General features: G+C 41.0%; 1 protein-coding gene across 2 annotated transcripts in view; it reads right to left on the bottom strand.

The window, feature by feature from the left end:
* The window catches only part of Pdk (pyruvate dehydrogenase kinase), a 44,385-nt gene extending 29,017 nt beyond the window's left edge, over nucleotides 1-15,368 (bottom strand). The window contains exon 1 of one of the 2 annotated variants that reach the window (XM_080280271.1): nucleotides 15,179-15,368. In XM_080280271.1, coding sequence (XP_080136397.1) covers nucleotides 15,179-15,293 — 115 coding nt within the window. In that variant the 5' untranslated portion in view covers nucleotides 15,294-15,368. The remainder of the gene's footprint in view (nucleotides 1-15,178) is intronic. The other variant, XM_080280272.1, reaches the window with a different exon arrangement.
* Between the last annotated feature and the right edge of the window lie 385 nt (nucleotides 15,369-15,753).

Raw genomic sequence — 15,753 nt, 5'->3', positions numbered from 1 at the left:
GTCTTACATGATATTTTTAGTCTGCATGTGGATGGACGCCTTCACGTGGTGGCAGATACACGCGATAATATGCCCTATTTACTTCAAGTTGGGTTAAAATTGCCATCCCATTACCTTGAATGCCGAGTTTTAACAACAGATAAACACTATTTTGATGTTAGTCACGAAGAAGTGCTGTGGAAAGGATATAGAGCCACAGTGTTGTCTTGTAATGCCACTGAGCTACGTGAAATAAACTTCAGTAAGGACGAAAATCTGGGCCAAGTTAACGTAAAGCAGTACAGTATCCCTCAACTCTCCCCAATCCCACGAAAAGCAAATGCACTTTATGAGAAGGGCAACCTCAGCCTGCAGTCTACTGGGTCCACCTCCAGATGAACCCTGAGAGCACAATAACAATGATTTACTTTGTACCTAAAGTCCTACAGTGTGTGTGTGTGTGTGTGTGTGTGTGTGTGTGTGTGTGTGTGTGTGTGTGTGTGTGTGTGTGTGTGTGTGTGTGTGTGTGTGTGTGTAGTACCGTATAACAGGCCTTCGTGCTACATCCAAGTCAAAACAGTTATATGTCACCTTTATCACTGTGGGCACCTCAATAGATATATATTATTCACTTGCACGACCACTCCCTCGTCTCGGTGCTATTATTACAGTGTACAGTACGTGCTATAACAAAGTGAGCAGTGCTATCTACATAAACAGCACAGGAGTGTACAGTACATGCTATATAAATCAACAGTATATGTAAGCGTGTACGTGCGTTTTAAATCAACAGTATAGGTGTGTACGTGTTATATTCACGTGCGTATGTTATATCTGTAGTGTACGTTCTATATGTGTGTGCAAGCTAAATATATCGGTGTGCGTACTATAAACGTGTGAGCGTACATGCTATATATATACTGCTTATGCTTGTGCTATTTGTGGGTGTGTGCGTTTATATTTTGCAAGCAGTGACAAGCGTTTCCACCACTGGCTAACTATTCTCTTTTTACCTTAACTTTGCCTAAAATAGCCATCTCTCCATCAGAATCCCTAAACTGTAACAATAGATTAACACCAAAATATTGTGCCAGTCACGAGGAAGCGCCATGGAAAGGATGTAAAGCTGTAGCACTGTCTTCTTCTGCCACTGACCTACGTAAAATAAACTGCAAAAGGACGAAAATCTGGCTTAAGATAGAATGAAAGGAGTCTTATTAAAGGTGACACTACGACCCTTATCACTCCCTCCTTAACCTGGGTACAAACCAAACACTCACATGATCCACAACAAATTCCACAAGAGTACACCTATATTTTTCACACCCTAGAACTGCTCTCTCTCCCTGCTGAATGTTGTACGAACACTACGATATAATGCTAGTCACGAGGAGGTGTCAAGGAATAGGTGTAGAGGTCGTATTTTTCCGGGATCGAGCTACGTGAAATAAGTTGCAAATGGACGAGTATCTGGGCCAAGTTGAAGTGAAAGAACTTGAGTAGGGATTTAACCACCTCTCCTGCGACTAACCCCTCTCTCTACGATCAAGTCTTTATTCTTGCAATCCCCAGACGATTCTCCTCACCTTCGAATACACTTATGATTTTACCCTTGCTATTAACATCACGAATTTGTACAGAGGAGTGACAATACAAACTCAGGGTGTTGGACATAGCATTCCTTTAACACCAATGCCATTGACGGGTCCTTCCTTTACCTAAATATGATCGTCTGTGATAGTGTGATGAAAGTGAAATGTGCGTCATCACTGTGAAAGGAATGGTATCACTTTAAAAAAAAACACAAAATTGGGTTGGCAACAAAAGGACCCACTGTGACAGGCGTGACCTTATTTACCAGGGCTGAATGGTACTTTTTTTTTTTATTCAGTCTCCTTCATTCTCTCTCTCTCTCTGTCTTTGTAAGAACCTTTGAATAATATCTGTCTATTGCCAGACGCCATAATCCCGTAAGGGATATACTAGTGGATATTTAAACATACAGATATAGATGGACAGATAGACAGACAGTCAGACACAGATAGATGGATAGATAAATAAAGAGGGAGAGGGAGGAAGGGAGAGAACGAAAGTGAAAGGGAAGGTTTGGTAGCTTTCCGTGCTAAAGAGGCACATGCTTATTTTAGGCCTATTCGACTCTCTCTCTCTCTCTCTTTCTCTCTCCCTCTCTCTCTCTCTCTCAGGTCAAAAACACTTAAGAGCGACGGCGGTGGCAAGCACCCAAACATAGAAAGCAGCATTTAAAACATCTGGGGAGAAGTGGTAGAAATAGACACGGGAGGGGAAGAGGGAAGGGGAGTAGGGGATGGAGAGAGCAGGAAAGGGGGTAGAGGGGAGGTGGAGGTGGTGGGAGGGGAAGCTGAGAGGACAATGAAGGTGATGAGTGAGGAAGGGGAGAGGCAGAACACGAGGGAATGAGGGAAATGTTAATGGGAAGAGAGAGCGGGGAGGGAGGGTGAAGGAAGGGAGGGGGAATGAGTGAGATGGAAGAAGCCATGGAAGGAGCAGTGGGGGAGAGGGGAAAAGGAAGGGGGAATGTGAAGGAAAAGAGGGGGAGGAGGGAAAGGAGGGGCAGGAGGAGGAGTGGGAGAAGAAAGCGGGGGATAGGAAAAACCGGGATGAGTAATAATAAGGTGAGAGAAACTCTGGGAAGGGAGGAGGGAGGAAAGAGGAACCTTGGAGGGAGATGGCCGTGGGTAAAGGGAGGTGGAATGTGAGGGAGGGGGAAGGGGGAAGAGGGGAGACGAGTAATGTAGGGTGACCGTGGTGGGGGGGATAGAAACGACCATCAGACTGCCAGGTGACGCTGAACCACGTGGGTGTCTACGTGACCACACACACACACACACACACACACACACACACACACAAAATGGTCCACATCCTCTTCAACACATCCTCTCTCTCTCTCTCTCTCTCTCTCTCTCTCTCTCTCTCTCTCTCATCGCACTATACATCGTTATGAAAGTGACAAGGTTGCATGAGATTTATGGAGGAACTCATGGCAAGGACCAGACACCCTGTTTTTAGCTTGATCGTCGGCAGAATAAATTTCGTAGGAGAGAAGGTCGTGTATAAAGATAAATGCTTCCGAATACTTGAAGTGCAGATGTTTGGGTTTGTGAGAGCCAACATTCTCTAATATTTATCCCTCCTCCACAACCACAACTGCCACCATCCACAACCAAACCTGTCACCATCCACAACAACTACCACCATCCACAAACATATCTACCATCATCCAAACACAACTACCACCATCTACAAATACAACCACCACCACCCACAACCACAACTACCACCACCCACCCACAGCCACAACTACCGCCACCCACAGCCACAACCATAACCACCCACAACTAGCCTACCACAATCCCTTTAAGTCACAGCGCTATCACGAAGACCAGAAATCGAGGAAAGGATCAAAATAAATATCCTCGAGAAGCTTAATAAGGAAAAAAGAAAAATTTGGACAAAGGTAGGCTAAGATTAACTCGAGGTCTTGGAACGCTCACGTGCCAAAAAACAACACAAACAACAGGTAGGAAGTAAGCACGGGATACAGAAAAAGAAAATAGTCGGCACGTGGGACTAAATGTGTGTGTGTGTGTGTGTGTGTGTGTGTGTGTGTGTGTGTGTGTGACGTACTCGACAGATGCGGGAACATCAGGGCCGTAATATGGTGCGTTGCTTAATATCGAAAAGAATCACCTCTCGTCCTGAAAGGTTAGTGAACAATAATTGGACAAGGTCGCCCTTAGATAAGCTCGTGCACCTAAAAACAACCAACTACCGGTAATGTTACTACTACAACAACAACTACAAAAACTACTACTACTAGTTACTATTCTACCACTATTACAATTTGCTCAATCCTCTCTGTAAGGCAGAGGTGTTAGTGAGCTTGCTAACCGCACGAGAAAGCACCCCATAAGAGACAGCAGGAACATTAATCACCATTATCTCATGATTGTGACAAGTAATCAGTTTCAGCCAATGCCAAAACAAATCATGTGTGTGTGTGTGTTTGGGAGACCGATAAAGATGATAATGCATGCCAAGTCTGTTGAGGCTTTCTCTGGTGTAGTTTTAACTTCGACATTTCAGGGGTGAGAAAATGGTCCAGCTAGCACCAGTTTTCACCCGTTTACTCATCGGCCACAGGAACCTGACGAATAAAAAATCACGTGACGTCTGCTGGACTTCGACATTTCACCCACATGCCCCCCCCCCCAACACACACAAAAATACTCCCAGTTTACAACAGTTTGAGTCAGGAGCTCGAGCCAGATAAAGCTGGTGCTGCATGTGACGCGTCCCACCCCCCATCCCCAGGACATTTCATCCACACGGCCAAAACAAAAGCAAAGGAAGGCACAGGCACTCAGCCCCTATCTCGACGCCCACCCTGCCAGCCAATCATGAGGCGCTTCTCCGACCCCAACCCCCTACCTCCACCAATCTCTTGCCTACGCGTCATCTCCAGCCAAGGGCACCTCTAGTTCCGTTAGGACTGGGATTAGCTTTCACTGTTTTACTTATGCTTAATAAAATTTTGCACCTGGTGTTATTCAAAGCCCATTAAAAATTACATGTACTATTTAACAAGCACAACGGAAACATGATACAAGTACGGCACCCTCCCGCCAAGGGCACCTCTAAAAGTTCCCCTTTAATTTGTTAATCTTGGGATGCTTTCCTTTGTGCATGATAAAGATTGGTTATGGGTGTCATTCTAAGCCGGCTAAATATTAAACATACTTAGTATTCTACTTATTTAACAAACGAATAACTTTCAGGAAAAGCAAAAGGGACGTACAGTCTAACAACATTTAAATTTACACACAACAGACTTCCGTGTTGCCCAATACAAGGAAGCGTCTGAGAACTGAGGACTGAATGAAACCAGACGATAAGTTCAGCAATCTCACTACAGTAGTTGACGTTCCTGTTATCGCCAGACGAAAATACTTAGCTTGGGTATGACCAAACACAAAAAAAGAAAAAGAAAAAAGGAAAAAAGAAAAACTTTCAGTCCGATGACGTCTTTTATAGTCCAATACCAGTGAAAGGTGGGGGCGCACACCATCCATTCACTCGATGTTGTGTTACCTTTACTTGACTAAGCTAAAAAGTCAATTGTGTGTGTGTGTGTGTGTGTGTGTGTGTGTGTGTGTGTGTGTAACCAAGGAAGTTATTTACTATACTGATTAGCACAAATATAACAAAATTGACGTCTGTTTACGGGTTAGCATAAATATAACAAAATTGACGCCTGTTTTTCCGCTGAGTTACCATGCCCCTTTTAGATGCGTTCACAAGGAATTACATACAAGAGGTGGCTGGAGTGTAATCCTGACAGTAATGCACACGGGATGGCTACTGATCACTCGTCTTAAGTGTCTGGAGTAAATAACAGTAATTCAGGATGGGCAAAAATGGCCTAGATGATGAATGCACAGATAGGTAAGTAGGAAGGTAGATATGTGGAGAGGTAGGTGGACAGACAAAGATACACAGATACCCATACACGTAAATACATAGACATTAAGACAGATGGGTAGTCAGACTTATTCGGCTTAGAAAAGACATGGTAGTGAAGTTGTCGGCCTCCATTAACTTTTTTTAATTCCTACTCCTGCCAGACGATTCTCTTCAGCAGGGAAAAAATCCACAAACTCCTTCACTCCAATGACGGCTTCAATATTCAATTTTTGAGACATTCCGAACTAAACGAATACCACAAAACCTTCACTTTCGAATATAAGAGTTTATATGTAGCCTTTATTTACTGTTTCACCATACCGTACTCTGTTTACAATAACCTGGCCTAAAATTGCCATCCCTCTATCATGAATGCTTTAGATGTGGAAGTATATTAGCACTAGAATATGATGCCTGTTACGATGAACTTATGGAATGGATGTACAGCCGTAGTATCTTTTTTTTTTTTTTTTTTTTTTAATCTACGTGATATAATCTAAAAAAGCAAGAAAATCTGGGCCAAGGCAGAGTAAAAAGCATAGTCAGGAGGACACACACACACACACACACACACACACACACACACACACACACACACACACACACGCACACGCGCGCGCGCTTCAACGAGGTAAATATGGACAGTAAAATTAAGAAATATATACAGGCATCAGTCTCGTCATTAATATAGCCTAGCAGATGAGCTCGGGCAGATTTACAAACATCAGAACTTAAAAACACTACGACAGGAATTCGGTCAAGGTAAATAGGTGAAACTGCATCAGGTAAGCATAAGATACACACTTATATTCAGGTGTTAAACAAGTGCCTAATTTGCCGCTACTGAATCATCTTCATTATACTGTAATGGCTACGGTATTATGTTAAATGTAAAAACAAAATGCATTTCTAGGATAATGTGGGATGGTCTCTACGAACACCAATTAATTCAAAATAAACCATATCTCTAGGATTCTCACATCTTCTTACAATACGAAAACCTGCATATCACGTAAACATTTCATGCATTTATGGGTTCTCCAATTACCCCACAAAACCCTGCTGTATTTTCGCAGACAACACATGTAGCTACCAAATTTGAAGCGAACTGGTGAAGAAATAAAGGACTGGCGCTAATAAGCGTTGAAAAAAAAAAAAAAAAGCAAAAGTATGGTCTCCCCACCGTAACTATGAGTCAAATTATAATCTCCATCTTGAATGCTGAATTATATACAGATTAACGCTAAAATATGATGCTAGTCAAGTAGAAGTGCTATGAAAAGGATGCAGAACCTATGTATTGTGTTATTCTGATACCGAGCTGGGGGCAATGGCTCCAAAAATTACTAAAATAATTGCCAAGTTAAACTGAATAAACTTCGGTACTATGACTGAGGTATGAAGTTAATGACAGGTACCGTAATTAAACGCCAAATTTACCGTACATTCCATTCACACGTACTCACACTCATGTCCAATTATCTGTTGCAGGTTCCACTAATTGAATCCATTCAATTCGCTGACCAGTTCTGTATTTCATTCTTGCTATCCAGACGATTTTGTTCAGCTCTAGCACAGATTTCTCGAACACTGAAGGATGGATAAAGCATTGCAATTCTGTCTACTCTGACAACGGTAATACACCAAGAAGGTAATCGGACAAAGGGTTAATACTGCCGCCATGAACCCTCCAACGGTCGGGAAAACCCCAGAATTCTGTCAGTTCATGCAGCTGGTTTTATTCGGCTAAAAGTGATCATTCTCGCCCCTTTACACTCATACTAACATACAAATATTTTTCTCATATTAACAGGCACTTCCTCGTAGTCTCCCCTCCCCCCGTCCACACACACACATCCGAGAGGCCAACTCCCACTCACATACAACTTCCCCTCCCCATGCCAACACACACATCCAGACATCAACATCTTCCACCACCCTTTCCCCATTCCCCTCCCCTATACTCCCCTCTCTCTTCTCTCGTCTAGATAACATCCCTTCCCCCCCCCACACACACACACCCCATACACACACACACACACACCATACACACACACAACCCCCCATACACACACCCCTCTTCCCTTCTCACACATCCAAACAACCCCTTTCAACCATCCCTATCCCACCCCACCTCTACCCACACACACCCTCCCAGTTCACCTTCTCATCCCCTTGGCACTAGGATCGCGGTCACCTGCTTGGCACCATCACCTGGCACCCACCGCCCTACCCTTACGTCCTGCCAACCCTTGTCCTCACGCTGAAGGAAGGGGAAGCACTGAACTGGTTTTTTTAGACGTGTGTTTGGATACTGAGGGGTAGGGAGATGATGATGATGATGATGGTACAATAAACAACAGATTGAAATGGAAGCTGGTGTAGTAAGTATGCTAATGAGGTGATATGGCACGTTAATGTTCAATCAGATGTTTTTGGAAGCTTTCTTAATACATAATACGATCTGACAGACATCTTCACTCCAGTTACTTTGATGCTATATTAACTTCTTCAGGCCGATGATGTGCATCTCCATTAACTCATGCTAATTTCAGACGATTTTTAAAAATAGATTTGGCGAAAGGCTTTCTGATCTGACATCGCAGCACCTCTTCCTTAGCGACTTGTTTTGTCTATAACACCTTGATGTTCTATTAATACTGCTTGTATACTCTTTACAACAGAACTGTTCGCATCAGTAACAAACCAACTCCATACTCCAAGGTTTAGACTAGACAGGAAGACATTGGATTTCACAGCACGTCTTCCTTAACTATTTGAGCATAACACACACACACACACACACACACACACACACACACACACACACACACACACACACACACACACACACACATTCTCTCAAGCTATTTACACCAACCTAACACTGACGCAGGCAAAATCCATAACAAAGGAACTCCAAGGTTGAGAGATTAGACGAGAAGCCTTAAGAGTTCACATCTCTTTCTTAGCGATTTACCTACTTTATTTATTTATTTATTTGTATTACACGTGGATCCTGATGTCCCCTTGTGTTATTTTTAGCATCTTAACACTGACACAAATTAGGAAGCCGTAAGAATTCACAGCATCATGTTTTATTTATTTATTTACTTATATACATCACACTTGGATGCTGACGTCCTTCTTTGTCCATTTTAGCATCGTCCTTAGCGATTTAACTATTATTCTATTTATTTATATGCATTACACGTGGATGCTGATGTCCATTATGCTATTTTTTGGCATTTTAACATTGCCACATTAGACAAAGCCGTAAAATATTTCTAATAAACTCTTCCTTAGCGATTTATTAACATTATTTACCTGTTTATTCGTATTACATTTGGATTCTGATGTCCCCTTGGGTTTTATTTAGAACTGTAACACTGACATAGTTTGCGGAAGTAACAAAGGGATTTCTGGGTTAAGAGAGGCCTACTAAATCCCCTAATCCAACTACAGGGGCTAAGGCTTGTGTGGGAGGCAAAGTAGGCTTATAGTGGCATCTCAGAATATATTATGCAATAACTGCGCATTCGATATTCGTGCCGAGCATTGGGAGAATGACGAGACAGACTGGAGGAATGATAGATATAAATATATTGAGAGAGAGAGAGAGAGAGAGAGAGAGAGAGACTAAGAAAGTTAATGGTACCAGTATCAACACCAGGCTTCATTAACTAGATGGAAGGAAGAAAAGATGGAAGGAAGGAAGGAAAGATGGAAGGAATGAAGAAAGGAATGAAGAAAGGAATGAAGGAAGGAAGGAAGGAAGGAAGGAAGGAAGGAAGGCGGGAGGGAGGGATGAATAATGGGTCCGCGGTTTCAATATTTACTCCAAGGCTGTTATGACTCACTCTCAGCTGAATACACTCAACTGGATTTAACTGGAAAAAAAACACGAGTAGACGTGACCATGAGACAGCTAAATAGGGTGTGGGTGGCGGCAAAGGGACAAATTCAACGAAGTTGGGGTGGAATATTGCGAGAAGGCTTGGCACGGGAGGGCGGGTGTGGGAGTCAAAATTAGGTCTTGCGTGGAGATTGCGTCACAGGAGAAAAAAAAAAAAAGTGCCATCTTCCATCCGATCTAAAACAAATAAATAAAAATAATCATTACTCTCTCAGTGTTCTGCGCTTAACCATTACTCGTCCCATTGCTCTATTTAACTCGTCCTACAACATAGGAACAATAACACATTCATTTAATTCAGTTTTCACACACACAAAAGTAAATAATAGTAATAGTTTCATATAGTTTCTGTGTGTGTGTGTGTGTGTGTGTGTGTGTACCTCGCCCTCAGTTGTGTAGCTATGATAATGTTTGCTATTAATGACAGCATCGATACCATGCCCTCATTCTGTGCAGCTACCAATGTTGGGTATTAACTACTAATAACTGGAATGCAACACCCCATTTCTCTCCTTACTATTTGTTCTACAAGGACGAAAGACCTGTAATCCTCTTTATGTAAGACGATGGGAGTATTGTCAAATTTGAGGGTTGGTTCGACTAGCAACCAAGGACACTCATACGTATCCCATAACTATAGCTTATACTGTACATGCAACCACTAATTCATACTCAAATTTTGTTAATGGTCCGGGTACGTCAGGTGAAAATGACACTAATTATACCACTTCTGCCTTCCAAATACCTCAAATTTAGTAATATATTTTCAGATCTGGATATATATTAAACAAAACACTTCCAGGCAGCTAAATGGATATTATTATTATCAGTTATACTAAAACACTTTACTAAGAGAAGTGGCTGTTATTATTATTATTATTATTATTATTAATATTACTACTACTACTACTATTATTACTACTACTGCTACCACCAACAAAGATGCTAAGGGTAGTACATCGCTTAATAAAAACTAAAGGACATTTTATTCCCTCTCTTAGAACTCCCCCGAGCAAGATAAAATCGTGCGGTGGAATAAAACGTAAAGAGCGTAAGACCAAAGAGTAAACCACTACCTTGTATGGAGAGAAATTAACAGGTAACTCCCGCACAAAGACGCACTGCAGCATCACACACACACACACACACACACACACACACACACACACACACACACACACACACACGTGCGGAGTAATGGTACAAAATACAAAGAAACGCACATAACTCAGTAAAGATATATGCTCATGATGCACACAAGTGTATCTAAAAATGATAACGTGCAAAAGTGCCTCGACCAATGGACCAACACACACACACACACACACACACACACACACACACACACACACACACACACACACACACACACACACACGTAGTCTGGGAGCGAGTGTGTGGACGCTTACCAGAACATGGGTGCTCAGCTTTACAAAGATGCCTGGCAGCGCATAGACACAAGGGCGAATCTGTGTGTGTGTGTTCTTACCTAATTGTATCTTTACAGGAATGAGTCAAGCTCGTACTGTCCCGTGTCTTAAACCATATTTATCGTACATATCCTTAAATTTGTGAATTGTTTTGGCACACTGTTTCATTCGGCAGTGCATTCCATTGATCAATTGCTCTGTTTGGGAAACTGAATTTCCTTACGTCTTTATCACCTCTCTTCTTAAGCAGTTTTTTGCAGTGTCCTCTTGCTGATGCTTCTCCATATGTTAACTAATCATTTATGTGTGTGTGTGTGTGTGTGTGTGTGTGTGTGTGTGTGTGTATGTGTGTGTGTGTGTTTCAGGGAAGAACAGTGACGACAGCTTTTATGAAACTCGTAACATTTCGTCTGGATCACTGTCGGGACTATGATCCGTATTTCATTACCACGACCTACTATACCAAACTACCGTGGCTACTCACACACACACACACACACACACACACACACACACACACCTGTGGTAAACTATTGCCTGTTTACGCGTTGCTATGGTGATGTACCACAACAGTAACGAAACAATAACGCTACAGGTATTACTAACATTAATAATTCATGACTTTTTTTTTTTTTAAATAACAGAACGGAGGAAAGAAAAAATGAAAAAAAAAAAATCCATACACGACTACTGGTGTCCTCTGTTCATAAAATATCTTTAACTGTTAGACTCGAACAGCTGTAGGTTGAAGTTTGGAGGGAAACAACTCGGCGGAAGCGAGTTCCAAAGAGATGCAGTACGGAGAATGAAAGAATTCTGATAGGCAGAAGTTCTGTCTTTCAGTTACAGCCTTTTTTTCTCTGCCGAATCCAAGGTCCAAACTAGCCAGTTTTTTAAGGTACACCACTAAGCTCTTTTTGCTTTAACTTTACCTAGATTTTCGTCTTTTTGTAGCTTATTTCACGTAGCTAGGTGAAGGGCAGGAATATATATATATATATATATATATATATATATATATATATATATATATATATATATATATATATATATATTACGGCTCTGCATCCTTTCATAGCACTTTGTGACCAACACCATATTCTAGGGTTAATCTGTTATTACAACTTAGCATTCAAGACAGACACAACAATTATAAGCAGTCCATGCAAAAATATTAAATTAGTCTTGAGAGGCACTCCAAATTATTTTTCATTATATTCAGCAAAAGAACATTACATCGACTGAGAGCACGTCTGCTGAAAACTGAAAACTAGCCTTCAGTATTTTGAATCACTACCGGTACCGTATTTTAGGTTACTCTTGCTATCATCAGGCCACTGTCTTCAGGTTAGGAGATCCCGATAAGAAACTGGAAAGTGCCAGTTTAGCAATAGTTAAATACTCCGACTACTTTCCCCCCAGAATGCGACGGTAGGTAAGCTGCCAACCAACGCCTAACCACACCCACCTCTAGACAGCCAAGACGCAGGTCTCTGGGTAACATCACCATACTCCTTTTACTTTAATCTGGCCTAAAACTGCCACCTCTCCTTGATGATTGCTGAGCTGTTGCAATAGACTGACATTAGAATACGATGCTAGTCATGGAGAAGTGCTACCGTTACGGGAAGGGAGCTGAAGTTTATTAGTCTTATTCTGCCAGAGTTGCGTGGGGAAAAAAAGCAACAAAAGAACAGGCCACATTAAGACGAAGAGTACATGAGTCCTGTTCAGTTCCTTCTAATTTTGCGACATTCTTCACCTTTGTGGATCCTAAATATTCTAACAGACGGATGCGGGAAATGATCCCTTATGTCCAGTTTAACTTGGCCTACAATTGCCATCTCTCCAGCATGAATACTGAACCCTAACAACAGATTAATACTTGAATGCGGCGATTGTCACAAAGATTTGTATGTAAAGGGTGTAGAGCTGTAGTACTGTCTTTCTGTCAATGAGGTATGTGAAATAGGCTGTAAAAAGATGAATATCTGGGCCAAGTTAGAGTCAAAAGAATATGGGCACACTTCATTGCTTCTGCTTTGCTATTTCTATTACCCATCTCGTTGTTAATATTGGGAAACTGGTCAGATGTGGAAGTGAAGTAAAAATCAGCTAAAATGTAACCTGGGTAGTTTGTCATTTTTCAGCAACTTCGGTACTTGAGATCCAAAACAAGGAAAGATGTAATAGAGATTTGAGGCATGGGTACCACTGGTAAAGATCAGATAAGGGAATTATGAAACAGGTGAACGCGGAAGTAAAATAATATACACACACGAAGCTGACAGCGAAAATAACTGAACAAGGAAATGATACACTCGAAGATGGCGAAAATACGTACAGACGGAAATGATACACACGAAGCAAAGGGCGAAGTGAAAATAAAACGCTGCAAGCGACAACTGTTAAACCAAAGGAGAACAGGGTTAAAACATAATATACGGAAGTTAAACACTGGTATATTTACACTAATGACGTGCAAGAAAAATAAATGTGAATCCTGATAAACTGTACAGTTAATAACAGTAACACATTAGAATAGTAAATTACACAGATATTACAATGAAACCATGGCTAAAATAGCTAAAACGCTGAATCCAACAGAGTAACAAAAAGAATGCGGAAATAACCCAGAGCATAGGCCTAAAGTCGGATTACGAAAAAAAAAAAATGCACAAAAAAGTTACTGAATACGTACATGACCACGAGAAAAAACAAACCACTGACAACTGAAATAGGTATAGTATGGTATTAATAAAAAAAAAAAAAAAATGAAATGAACGAGATACTGATGTCTGGATACGATAATAAACACAGCCTCCAAATAAACGATAACAAAAGTGAAGGCTAGGTTCAGAATACTAAATGGAAATATGGCTATTAAATGAACTCACCTCGCCATAAAACTAATACGGAAGTAAAATACCCGCTCATAGCTAGACCCAAAGCCTTTCACCACAAATCGAATAATTTTGATATTTTTCTTTTTACACCTACAGGACAGGACACCATTAATAAGGTGAATTAAATCGTTTAGCGGTAACAAGAGTGGATACAGTTTAGTTTTCTCGTCAAGGATAATAACTGTAAAGAAAAAAAAACACTTGGTAACTTGACAAAAACGATCTCTCTGGCGTCCCGACAAAAACAATGTCATCGAACGTGGGTTTAGGAAGGACGAAGACAATCAAAACAAAAGAAGGAAAGCTGAAGAAATATTGAGGAAGGCAGCAAACGTGGAGAGAAGAGAAAAAAAAAAAGATTTAAACGTGGGTTTCAAAGACTAATAAAAATAATAAAAACCAAGGAAGCTGAAGGAAGAAAGAGAGGAAGACCGAAAACGCGGAGGAAAAAAAAAAATGACACTGACATGGGTTTCAGAAAGGCAGACAATAATAATTAAAAAAGGAAGCTAAAGGAAGAGGAGAGGAAGACCGAAAAAGCGACGGAAAATAAAGCAAACGAGGAAGAGTATATGAAGGAATGTGACGATTCGCGGAAAGGGAGCATGTTGTTTTCCCTACTCTCGTCGGCCAAGAAACCTACCAAGCACTTTTTCCTTGGCGATTTACTCTGTTCAGTGTACTTACCATTCGTTCCTCTTATACATCTTTAAAATGGACAGGTTATTGAAATAAACAATATATTATTGTAAGATACAAGAAAACGCAATGGAATGAAAATTTCTGGAAAATACTAGGCCAATAAGAATACAAATGAGCCTGGATATATTTTGCTGCTTACCGAATGTGGTCTCGAATTATGGGGCTAACAAATAACTGCACGATCACTAGTAAATAAACATACATTTACGCAAACTACGCATGTGTACTCAATTACATCACTGGCTTGAAGGCTGGTCGAGTACAGCTGTAACCCCGCTACAACGAACGTTCCCTTTAATCTCTAACAAAACTGGCCACTACGCTAAATATTACGACAAAATATGGCGATACGATCATACTGGTACGCACCACTGACAGTTAATTCGTTAAATACAGATAGCAGTGCGTACAATAATGGTGTACATATGGGGATATCGTGCGTACGTGACAACCTTCAGATAACTGAGTGAATGGGCGTTACTTGAACACAATGATTATCAAGGAAATAAGCGCTGTGCAGTCCCCATATTTAATATATCAAAGGTAATACTAATACACAATTCAAATACCGATTCTTTATCCACCCTCCGTTTAAATACAAGGGATTATGGATGGTTACATTGGATATAATGGCCAGTAATGAGACGCTACTGGATCTCGGTTCTGGGGGAAAAAGCTTACAAAATACTTCCAAAATATTTGTAAATTATTCTTCGTTTTAAAAATACATTTGTACTTACCAAAGTCAGTGAACTGCTGCATTGAAAGAGGAGATGGGTTGAATTGTGAGTAATAATCTAGCCTCTCCTCCAGCAGTGTACGGGCCTGCCGATAAAGTATTCTGTAGATCCTCATGATTGTTGGTTAAGCTGTGGGGAGCTGCGTCGGACACCCAGTAACACATCCAACCACCGTCTGATAGCACAGTTCTGAAGGTGATGAGGGCTAGGGGGACTATGGTTGACGCGCACCTTCACCGCGCAACCTCCCTGAAGGTTCCAATAATATGAGTTTCCCGTGGAATTATTTTCAGATATACTCTTCATTACTCATCATATATTAATACCATGTGACACATTCCGAGTATTCCAGAAGCACATCAGTTTAGTTACCATACTCTTGATACTAACTTACGTCAAAGTATTAATCGATCAGAATGTTTTCTGGCATGGGATGGTGGTTAACGAAATTCAGTCAAAATGTAAATATTGTACTCATATTGAATAATCTAATTTTTATACAGGTAGGGTATTTATCAATCACCGTAATTAAAAGCCAGCTCCAGTAAAAACCACCTGTTGTTATGTAGTTTTTA

This window comes from Coenobita brevimanus, chromosome 84 (genome assembly GCF_032717465.1).
Source record: "Coenobita brevimanus isolate Jiangsu-jjx chromosome 84, ASM3271746v2, whole genome shotgun sequence".
Classification (NCBI taxonomy): domain Eukaryota; kingdom Metazoa; phylum Arthropoda; class Malacostraca; order Decapoda; family Coenobitidae; genus Coenobita; species Coenobita brevimanus.
The sequence above is the reverse complement of the archived record's forward strand: the minus strand, read 5'-3'. Positions and strand labels throughout refer to the sequence as shown.